We start from the raw sequence: 11,829 nt of genomic DNA, 5'->3' as shown, positions 1-11,829 counted from the left end.
TAATCAGCGCGTGTTACCAGGCAGAGAGAGAGCTCATGACAAATTCAACACAAACATATTGGATTTCACACACTATGATCTCAGATTTTTGAGATAGGAGGGAAATGTTTTTAAAAAGTGGTCCAAATTAAATATTCGCTGCAATTTTAGAGGGTGTGTCCATCCTTCTTTAAAAAGACTCATCTCAGCATCAAAATGAGATATCAGACTGAAATTTTCTCTATATATATGGAAAGAGCCCTTGGTTCATATGAGGCCCTATGATGAATTATGCTTTATTTACCCATGTCTATCATCCACCTGTTAACTATGTGTGGGCAGAAAGTAGCCTACCTGCCTGCCTGTCTGAATGCCTGTATTAGCACCATCTGATTAATGCATTTGATGGCCCAATACTTTCACTCCCACACTTCTTTGCGTGTCCTAAGGGAGCTATGAAATATGTTTGCTGTCAACAGACATGAGGTCATGCAACTCTGGAAAGAAAGGCTGCGATGGTAACTGCACCTCTTTCGGGTCCATGCAGCGTGAGGAAGAGAGACCCGCCCTGTTGTTTCTGAATCCCCTGAGAGGTCGTGGATACTTTATTAAGTTTCATATTAGCACAGTTAAGAGGGAGACTCTGGGTCATTGTATAAGGATGTGACTTTGAAGGTGAGGTGTAAGGTTTCTTCTTGTTCCTCAGGTCAAGACCATCACACCTGTTCACAAAACAACAATAACAAACACACACCCACACACCAAATGTCCCACACACACACACACACACACACAAACACACACACACACACACACACACACACAAACACACACACACACTCCTAACACACGCATACACCAAACGCCTTTGACCTTGTTTTTCAGCCAATCCCCAGCTGGTGGTGAGTCTATAAAAGTCCCCCTGTGTTAATATATAGATCCAGCGACGGCCTCCACACACACTTCAGTAGTGAGCTTGCTTCAGTCTGGTCCTCTAGGATCTCCAGGCTGCACTGTTAGTGTGTAAACTGACTGGATATTCTGCGCTGTGATTGTGTGTTCGGACTGGTCAGTGTGCGCTGTGAGAGTGTGTTCTGATTGGACAACGCGGACACCTCTGTAACTTATCGACAGGTGCAGTGTGTATTGCATCCGAGGAGATATCTTGTGGGATTTTTCCTCTACGGAGAGATCCGGTGTGATTCAGTGAGATCCGGTGTGGCGTGCGGTTGCTGTGTGATGCAGTGTGACAGCTGGCCTGCTGGGATGGGGTTCGTTTGCCTGCTCGTGGCGAGCCTCATGGTCCGAGGTCACCTGGCGCTCACCGTGGGTGAGTGCGGATCTCAAGCCAGACGGCCAGGTGAGTGTGTGTGTGGTGGTGCACCTGGTGAAGGAACCAACATGAGTGTGGTGGAATGGGGTCAGCCCAATGTTCCCACAGCCCAATGGTACCACATTTCTAGATTAGGGTTAGGGTTAGGGTCTGGAAACATAGAGCTGTGGGAACATAGGCACGCTCCCAGAGGAACACCTGGTGAAGGAACCTACATTAGCGTGGTGGAACACCTGGTGAAGGAACCTACATTAGCGTGGTGGAACACCAGGTGAAGAAACCTACATTAGCGTGGTGGAACCCCTGGTGAAGAAACCTACATTAGTGTGGTGGAACACCTGGTGAAGAAACCTACAATAGCGTGGTGGAACACCTGAAGCCATGCCAGCTACACGCTTTAAGACACCAAGCTTCTTGTTTGCTTCAGGCCAATTGAACATGTCTCTCTCTAGTCTGTGAGTTGTTTTGGGTAAAAGGATGTAAAGCTAGTAGATGCTAAAGAGGGTAAAAAATGCTAGAGATGCAAAAGAACTCTATCACAACTATAACATCACAAACATTATTTTAGAAGAACACACTCAGTGTGTTCAGTATATTGGTTTGTTTATAATAAGTGTATAACAACCCATGCAATGTCAAATGCACTATATGCTGCACTTTTGTAATGTATTTTTACTGTTAAAGTTGTTGTAGGACTGTATTGAGTATTACTTGTTGGAATGTGGATTTGATGTGGCCCCCAGGAAGACTAGCAAACTGCTATGGGACAAGTTAATGGGGATCCTTTAATAAAACATAATAAAACAAGCCAACTCTGTGTTGTTGTCACCTAATGACCAACAGAGTACACCGACATCACAGTGGTGTGTAGGACCAGCTCCATTGAACTGGCCATCCAGGTGTGCCCTGTCATCTATACTGGCTACAATGAGAGCCTCCTGATCCTCAACTACATCACAGACCAGAGCGGCTGCCGTGGCACCCTGGACAAGTCGGTCACGCCGCCCGTGGTGCGCTTCACCTTCCCGCTGAGACAAGCAGACGCCTGTGGCAGCATCTTCCTGGTAAGAGGAGGGAGGAGAGGAAGATATGGAAGGAGAGGAGGGAGAAGAGGAGGATACAGAGATGAGAAGAGAGGAGGGGAGGGAGGAGGAGGAGGTTATGGATGGAGAGGAGAGGAGAAGAGGAGGAAAAAGGAGGATATGGAGAGAAATGAGAGGACGGGAGGATATGAAGGGAGAGGAGAAGAGGGAGGAGGAGGAGGATATGGATGCAGAGGACAGGAGAAGAAGATGAGAGAGGAGAGGAGAGAAATGTGAAGAGGACCTGTGTGTTATAGAATTGCACCAGACCATCAAATATTGTGGACTTCTTATTGGCTGGGTTCTCTAGATAGATTCATTGTAATGTGTATAACAAAAGACTACTGAGACTAGACTTATCTTTCGTAATATCCCATGGTATCATTCACAGGAATATGAAGACAAATGTGTGTATGTGTGGGCGAAAAACATGTTTTTGTCTGACATTTGTCTGAGGTCTGTTGATCTGTCATTGTATGCGTATTAATCTGTAGTTCATCTCCCATGATGACCCTGTGGCGCGTAAACATTACTCTGATGGTCACTGGTAAACTCTCCTCTTCCTCTGTGGTGTTCAGACGACCAGCAATCCCGGGACAGGTGTGTTTGCAGACTTCTCCAACATCCAGACGGTCAACATCAGCGGGGTCGTCCGCTCGTACGACCCCACTGTTGGTATGGTGACCTACAATGCTGAGTTGAAGTACCTGTATTCTTGCTCATACCCACTGGAATACTTCATCAACAACACCCAAGTGGGAGTGTATGTACACACACACACACACACACACACACTGACAGTTATTTAGTTATTTATCTCTATATATGCTCATTCATCTTTGCACCAGTGACTAATTTCTCTGCATCTCCCCATTCCACTCCTTTTCTCTCTTCTCCTCTCTCCTCTTCTTCTTTTCTCTCTTTTGTGTTTTTCTCTTCTCTGCAGGTCTTCATCATCCATAGCAGTGAAGGACAACAATGGCAGTTTCATCAGCACCCTGAGGATGCAGCTGTTTAGTGTAAGACAGCAGCAAACACACACACACACACACACACACACACAAACATACCTACCTAACATACATACTTACCACGCCTGCACTGCTGTACTGGCTCCTCCTGACACACTGTCTCCTGTCTCACACTGGGCTATATGTGCAGAGACTCACTGCGTATGTGTGTGTGTGTGTGTGTGTGTGTGTGTATGTGTGAAAATGTCAATCAGGATCAAAACTACACCACCCCTCTAATCATCCCACCCCTGGGCATAGAGTTGAGGACAGACATCTTCGTGCAGGTCATCGCTGCAAACCTGACATCCCAGTAAGTCCATCTCCTTGACTAGTGTAACCAGATGTGAAGTATGCCTGGATGTGTGTGTGTTTTAGTGTGTGTGTGTTTGTGTGTGTGTGTGTGTGTGTGTGTGTGTGTGTGTGTGTGTGTGTGTGTATGTGTGTGTAATGTGTGTAACTGTGTGTGTGCAGGTACCATGTGCTTCTGGACCGTTGCTATGCCTCCATATTACCCCAGCCCTCCAACTCCACCTTCTTCAACCTCTTTGTGTCGTAAGTCTGCAGGGGACACATCACACACACACTAACACACACACACACACACCCTATCACGAGCGCTGTGATTGGATGACGTCCACGGCGTCAGCCAATAGAAATTCCTATGGTTTGATACTAGACGTACAGGCTGAGCAAATTAATTGGCCGCCGCTAGGGTGCATCTAGATTTCTAGGCTAGGTTCCCACTTTAAGTGAAATGCAAAATTCCATGACTTTTCCCTGACAAAAACCTGAATTTCCATGACTGCTATAATGAATGACACAATATACCAGCAAACAATTTCAGAGTAACTGCGTAGTGTTCAAGAGTCTTTGACTTTTTTTTAGAGTGGGAGATGAATAATTGGGCATTGAATAAACAAAGTTAAGCTAACCATAACCACTCAAGCAAACAGTAAAGCTAATAACGAGATATACCAGTACATCAATTCTGCGTCTAAATATATTTGTCTTACAGCAATGTATTTAAGTGCATTTTAAACTGCTACAACAAAATTATAAACAATTCCTGACTGGCGATGTCTGAAATAGAATTTCCATGATATTCAAGAAATTCCATAACCCGTGAGAACCCTGTGCATTTATTCATTTACATTTACAGATGTCAGATCTAAGGGAACACCTAGTGTAGTGTTACACATTTACACATTTATTCATTTAGCTGTAGCCTGACGTCATACTCAATTCTAGTCAGAATTTGAGTCTGATACTGCTCCATTGGGACGTGATTATGGGGCGTGTATCAACCAATACAGTGGGGAAAATGCCTCTGCACTCAATTAGATAGACCTAACCAATCAGAGCAACGAAATAGCTTAGGAAGAACACCCAAACCATCCTTCTTCCCCACAAATGCATAAACATTGTTTTCTGATTGTTTTTATAAAGTTATTGTGCTGTCAATATATTGTGCAACACCCAATAGTGAAATCTAAGACCACGAATTACGTAGTAGGGTAGGCTATTCCGAAAAATGGATATTTCCCCTCCGTTTTTAAAATTAAATCCGTCCACACCGTTGCTAAAACAGCTGGGGAAGAGTGCCACAAACCCCTCGAGCAAACAGGTGGCCATTCAGAGATTTCAAACAAATGACATGTCACAGTGCAAAAACAACATTTTCCCTTGATGAACGTGAAACCGCATGTCCACTTTGGCCAAAGTTCTCAGAAATAATCGTTTTCAGTGATATAACCTCCATTTTCATGTAAATGCAAGGCCTAACCGTATCTGAATATATGCATTTTTCCTATGTGTAAAAGGGGTCTTAGAAGCCATCTGTCTAACGTGATAGTCGAGGCACTGTTGCTCATCTGTCCATCATCATACAAAGCCCAATTTGATTGGTCCGAACAGCTCAGGTTTGGGCACAGTTGCCCATAACGGAACAAGTCCAGACCGAACTTCCCGACCTCAAATGTTGTGGGCGGGGCTAAGTTTGGCTGGCATTTGGCCGGGCTAATTTAGCTGATTCTTTTATCTGAACAACTCACAGTGAGGAATAACATTCAGGCTGCAGTGCAATAGGAGGCCCTATAGTATAAATAGTGATCAATAATCTGAGTTGCTTTAGTGTGGAATCAGAGGCAGTGGGATTGATCTCATTGCTGTCAGGTCACTGATGCGCTCTTGTCCTGTAATGAGTGCACCTGTGCTGGCGTGTGTGCACTTGTGAGGTTCCCTTGTCGTTCTAAGGTGCTCCGTGGACCAGATGACCACCATGTTGGAGAATGGGGACAGCCAGAAGGCTCGGTTCTCCTTCCCTGCGTTCCGCTTCACAGAACAGCAGAACCAGACCATCTCCACCTACTACCTGCACTGCATCACCAGGCTCTGTGAGATCAGCACCTGCAGCCAGTTTAAGGTGTGTGTGTGTGTGTGTGTGTGTGTGTGTGTATTAGGGAATCCTGGTCTAGCGACCCGCGTTACATGTCTAGGGAAATCCCTACGTTGCTCAGACCTTAAACCCCCTAATCTGGATGTGTGCAGAGGACGTGTCAGTCAGGATGTTTGAGCTTGGTGTGAATGAGAAGCCAAAGGGGCAGCCAGCTTACCTTTCCGTTGGGCCACCTCGCTCTTGCCTCTCCAAGGCGTCCAGCTCGCGCTTGATGTCCACCGTGCGGGAAACCCCACGGTGATGCAGGATGGAAACGAACAAACAAACAAACAAACGAAAACGGGCCCCAAACAAAACCAAACCACCACTAAACCAAACAGAATATTAATCCAAGTGCACAGTTCATATATTGCACGGCGAAGCAGCTGGGAGGTTCACAGCATCGGCCCAGTAGCTGAGTTCCCCAGTTCTCGAGCCTCCTCGATTGACTGCCATTCCAAGACGCCTTATATCAGTCAAGACCGGAAGTATCTGGCGCCCCTTGTGGATGGAGGATGTTTGTGTGTGTGATAGTGGGCTGTCTGCTCTTGTGTAGGTTTGAGCAACCCCCAATACATAACAGTGTGTGTGTGTGTGTGTGTGTTTGTGTGTGTGTGTGTGTGTGTGTGTGTCCATGCCCTGCTCAGTCCTGTGTTTCCTCTACAGCAATGTCTACGTCATCAGCGGGATGCCTAGACCGTGTGTGTGTGTTTGTATGTGTGTGTGTGTGTGTGTGTGTGTGTGTGTGTGTGTGTGTGTGTGTGTGTGTGTCCATGCTGACTCCTGTGTTTCCTGCACAGGTATGTAACAACCCCAGTGGGCGGCGGCGGCGGGATGCTGAGATCACCAACATCCAGGAAGGCCTGTCTGGCCCCACCCTCATCACCTCCGTCCCCATCAGGACCCAGAGTGACACCCGTACGTACACCACACACACACACACACACACACACACACTTTCTTCTCCCCTCCCTTCCTCTCTTTTCCTCTCCCCTGAAAACACATGAAAGCACATTACCAGGCTGCACTGGGAGGTTTGGGGCGGGATTTATACCTTCTTGGAGGTTTTTTTACTGTATAAGCCTCCAACAGACGATCTACAATGGAGGCTCGTCCACGGGGCTATAACTACAAACAGACACACCTGATTCCAGCAATTGGGAGGGAGTGTCCCTTTTGTGGGTTGTAGGAGACTATTGAGCACTTTTTTCTTTTCTGTGAAAGATTGGGGGAGTTCTTTGAGCTCCTGGGTGCCTGGGCAACGAAAATAGGAATAGTGTTTTCCTTTCAATTTTTCATTGAAGGTACTGTGTACAAGGCCAAAAGGAAATGGGAAATGTGTTGTTCATTTTTTGTTGGGTGCAGCAAAAATGGCTATCTAAAGGAAGTACAAAATGTCGGGGCGAGTTTTAACCAATCCTGATGAGGTGTCTGTAACAATGTCTTTACTGATATTGTTTCAGTAAAGGTGTGTTAAAGGGGAAATGCGGTGTAAAATGGATTTTGGATAAATCGTTTGAGTCGTTTCCAGTCGGTGCCAACTTGAAATTAAGTCACTACAACAGAGATCTTTCATGTACGTACACGAAAGTACATACTTTGAAGTACTTCCTTCAAAAACACGCAAGATCTGTGTTGTTTCAAGATGCCACTGACCAGCAAACGACTCAAGGTATTGTCTGTATACAGTCCTTTTTAATGTACTATCTGTACATTTACAAAGTTGTCAATGCCTTGTTTTATATGTTAGGACCCTCATTATACTACCAAAGAAGTGTCAGGCTACTTTGAGCCTTGTAAATGGTTTAAAATTAGCGATTTCTTTTTACCATGCAAATGCCCTTAATGCTAGCTGTTAGCATTTTGGAAGCATCGACTAAAAACAGGCTAGTTTAGAATGCATTGGATTAGCGTTTTTTGCTCCCCAACGAACGTTCGAACTCGTTATCATGCAAAGCATATCCAAAATCCATTTTACACCGGATTTCCCCTTTAAGCCTCTCCCCTCCCTTTCCTCTCCCCTCCCCTGCTTTCCTCTCCCTTTTCTTCAAACCTCTTCTTCTCTCCTCCCCTCTCCTTTTATAATCATAAAGATGTTTTTTTTTTTTTTGCATTATTTAAATAAAAAATGAAATAAATGCAAACTCACTAACTAACTGTTGTGTTGTCAATTGCCTTTCAGCTCTGACCTCTAAAGAGGAGGGTAAGTAGTTTGAAACACACACACACTACAGCAATAAGTAAGTCATCTAATTCAGGTGACTTGATGTTTGTCTTAATGGTCATTTGTTATCTTCTTCTGCTGTACTCAGCCTTGTCTGGTGGCCCTAGAGATGGGAAGGCAGCGCGTCGGTGGGTCTTGGCATCGCGGTGGGCGTTCTGATCCTCGTCGGAGTCATCGCTGTTCTTCTAGCGTTGACCTTCTACCGGAGGCTCCGCCGGCTACGCTAACCGCTAACCAGCAGTCTCCTCACAACCGCACCATAGGCTACGTTGAAATGTGTAAGGCAGGTGGATAAAGAAGAAGTCTGTCTCCATACAAACAAATCCATGACCTCTGACAGACATTTTCTGCTTTTTGCATCACATAAATATAAGCATAGATGATGAACAAGAAAAAAACGGTCTGAAAAAATATTTAAAAAATGTTGAATGCTGTTAATTGCTAAACACTACACCTTTAGCCTTCTGTTTCTGCTGGACTGGAGTTGCCTTGCCACCCAGGTAGCGGTAACCCAGAAATTACCCTGAGTTGTTATGGGTCGGTTTGGCCCAGTCTTGCCCCAGACTCAGCTGCTGCCTCTGCAGGGTCGGTTCGCCCATGAGAGTGCAAGCACAGCTGTTCCACACACACACACACACACACACACACGGAGGAGGGGTGTAGCTTACTGTAGCTTGATTATGCATGTAAGTAGATCAAAGAGCATCTGTGGTGAACTGACACAGGTGATAACTGACTTATAGCCACTTGTAGCCAAGTCATTTTCTTATAGTGAACATTATAAATATAACGTTCAAATATTATACAGCCCAACTGTTGTGTCAAGCCATTTCCATGGGCAGTCTATATAACAAAATTAAATTAATTAGTGACTTTTCTGTTACCAGTCAGTGTTAGATATTCATTATCAAATACTGAAAGATGGTCTTACAGAACATAGCACTTAGGTGTCTTAAGAGACAATAATAATGCAACAGGAAGCACTATGCAGATGATTTTCCCCACCTGCTCCTTGAGCGCCCCATTCACTCACCGACGGGCCTGTGAAGCTCTTAAGCAGTTCCTGTTGATGGGAGCCTGCGGTGCGGGGGAAGGTGTGATGAACAGGGCTTAGGGCTGCTTAATGGTTTGTCAAGGGTTGGGCTTTTTTTTTTTTTTTTTAAGAACTAGCCTTAATGGCATTAATTTGTGTACTTTTTCATTCACATGGAGTATAACTATTAAAGCATCATGGACCCACTGTCACATGTGCTGTCTTACAATTTGTTTTAATTGTATTTATTCTTGTGGTTGTATTCATTTGTTCATATGCACTCATAAAGAGGTGATTGGTTGAAATAGGTAGGCGTCAGGGCAGCAATGGTAGCCATCCAGTCTTACCAGTCAGAGAAATGTTATGGAAAGGACTGGCCACCAGGGGGCGATATGTGTTTTGTTTGTGGTTGCCCTCCATTTTGCGCTCAGCGAGTGGAGGACTCAGCCAACTGGATTTCACTTTGACCACTGCTGTGTACACAGCAGGTAACATATCCCTCACACATTCAGGAAACAGCATATCCAACAAACACTCATTAGAGGATTCCAGTCAACACATATTATGTCTAAAGTACATGTCTAAAGTCACTCAAATTCAAATAGGTTACATTAAAAGGGATTTAAGTCCTTTACAAAATTGCAATGGAATAACAATTATTGTGAATTTCTTATTGTCTGGATTCTCCAAATTTGTTGTAATGATTCATAAGTAACAAAAGCACAGGGCACATTAAATTAACATCTATCACGTAGGCCTTTAAGGATGTCAGTGTGTGTGTGGGTGTGGGGGGGTGATAGGCCCTATGTGTGTGAAATTGACTATGCATGAAGCAATGGAGGATGATGGTTGATTTACTCTGATTAAGTGTTTTTTTTATGTCCACTGTGGAGGACACTGGCTTTATAGGATGCAGCCTATGGAGGAGCCAATGCCCAACAGTAAATCACACTGAAAGCTAACTGAAGCTACTGGGAATATCATTAGAGAGACAAAGCAGAAGCTCTAAGTTCATACCGCATAGGTCATGACAGCAGTCTGTGGCAATGACAACCGCCCCCTCCTTAAGATCCACATAGTAAAACAGCTGCTGATGAATGAGTCACTATCATAAGTCTTACCGTAAGTCCTATCATAAGCAGATTCTCCACTGAACCCAGTGTCACTCAAAGTGCAATTCAGCTAATTGGGTCTAAATTAAATTAAAGCGAAATGGGATTCTTTCTGGGATATGGACGTTGGGGGATGGGGTCTTCTGTCTGATCCGATTTAGGCAGGGTAAATGTTATTGGGGCAGTGTGCATGTGTGTGTGTGTTTGTGTGTGTGAAGAGTTGTATGGTCATGGTGTATGCCATTGTCTGGTATGTGCTGTGGCAATACTTGTCTAATGCTTCAAAGTCACAGTGCGTTTTTCACATTGGACCAAGTGTCTGTGCTTGTCACACTCACGCTGATTGTCATTCTCTCTCTGTGGCTGCTGAACCATCTGAGGAGATTTATGTTTCAATCAATCTTCTTCATTCAACAGCCCAAGGCCAATGTTCCCAAGACTTTTTTTAGCACTGTAAAGCATTCTTCAGTTATACCCTTGGGTCTACCCCAGGTTTTGACATGTTCATCAAAAGTTTACCATCGTAAGGTTGACCTGGACCAATCTCCGGCGATTTTTCACATAGATTAGATAGATTTTCATACAGATAGTACTCAATGACCTCGTGAATCAGAGATCTATGTGAAAATGTGCCGGAATTTTTAAATAAAACAACCGTTTTAGAGACTAAAAATGTCTTGTTAGTGTGCACGTAATTCGCTTTAATTTTTTTGTCCCTTTAGTGTCCTGTGAATGTATGAGAAACATGTTGCACACACACACAGACACACAGACACACAAACACACAGTAAACACACACACACACACACACACACAAACACACACACACACACACACACACACACACACACATACACACACACACACACACACACACACACACATACACAAACACACAAACACACAGATGAAACATACATCTCCTGTATACAGTGGGTGAGTCACTGTTTCTAAAGAATTGGAAATGAAAGAGAAATGGACCAGACAGCAGAGGAAGACGATCAATCATGCAGGCTGAAGCTAAGTGGAGACCTGAAGGATTCTGCAGAAGTCCACACACACACACACGATCAGGCAGTCTGAGTGGAGACCTGGAGGATTCTTCAGAACTCCACACACACACACACACACACACACACACACACACACACACAATCACATATTGGAGACCTGGAGGGTTCTGTACAACTCCCTTTGAAAACAAGTTTTGGGTCCTTTTTTGTGTCATGGAGAACCAGTTTGTTTTGAGAGAAACTGAAAGAAAATAAAGGCTGCAGTGACATATCTCACTATGTGTGTGTGTGTGTGTCTTGAGAGTTCTATCAGAGTAAGATGTGACTGAGGGCCAGATGTACTAACGCTTTTGCGCCCACTTCAGGCGTATTTGTTTCGCAATGTGCGTGTAAAATCATTGCGAGGTATGTACAAACAGGCCGCAATGATGTAAAAGCGCAAACTGCCTGTCGCGGGAGCTGAAAGTGGCAGATTGCGTTTGTCATGTCATGCATATGCATTCATGGGAGGATCCAGGGGAAAGTGGGAGTTTAGCGTAGCGAGTAAAGAGCGCCTAATTATGTATTCTGCGGTATGTACTAAGACTGTTCCTGAAAGCGCACGTC

The 11,829-nt window shown here is 44.6% G+C and overlaps 1 protein-coding gene across 2 annotated transcripts; it reads left to right on the top strand.

Moving 5' to 3' along the window:
• The first annotated feature begins 955 nt into the window (after positions 1-955).
• Positions 956-9,299, top strand: si:ch211-229d2.5 (zona pellucida-like domain-containing protein 1). Of its 2 annotated transcripts, XM_048266600.1 has the most exons (11): positions 956-1,339; positions 2,156-2,376; positions 2,973-3,157; positions 3,341-3,413; positions 3,620-3,717; positions 3,879-3,959; positions 5,661-5,829; positions 6,642-6,759; positions 8,024-8,044; positions 8,076-8,109; positions 8,187-9,299. In XM_048266600.1, the coding sequence occupies exons 1-11, from the start codon at positions 1,219-1,221 to the stop codon at positions 8,290-8,292; spliced, it is 1,227 nt and encodes a 408-aa protein (XP_048122557.1). In that variant the 5' UTR covers positions 956-1,218; the 3' UTR covers positions 8,293-9,299. The 2 variants fall into 2 exon arrangements, with proteins under 2 accessions (XP_048122557.1, XP_048122556.1); XM_048266599.1 differs by lacking the exon at positions 8,076-8,109 and having other exon boundaries at positions 8,154-9,299.
• The last annotated feature ends 2,530 nt before the right edge of the window (positions 9,300-11,829 follow it).

This window comes from Alosa alosa, chromosome 16, assembly GCF_017589495.1.
Source record: "Alosa alosa isolate M-15738 ecotype Scorff River chromosome 16, AALO_Geno_1.1, whole genome shotgun sequence".
NCBI classification, from domain to species: domain Eukaryota; kingdom Metazoa; phylum Chordata; class Actinopteri; order Clupeiformes; family Clupeidae; genus Alosa; species Alosa alosa.
The sequence above is the reverse complement of the archived record's forward strand: the minus strand, read 5'-3'. Positions and strand labels throughout refer to the sequence as shown.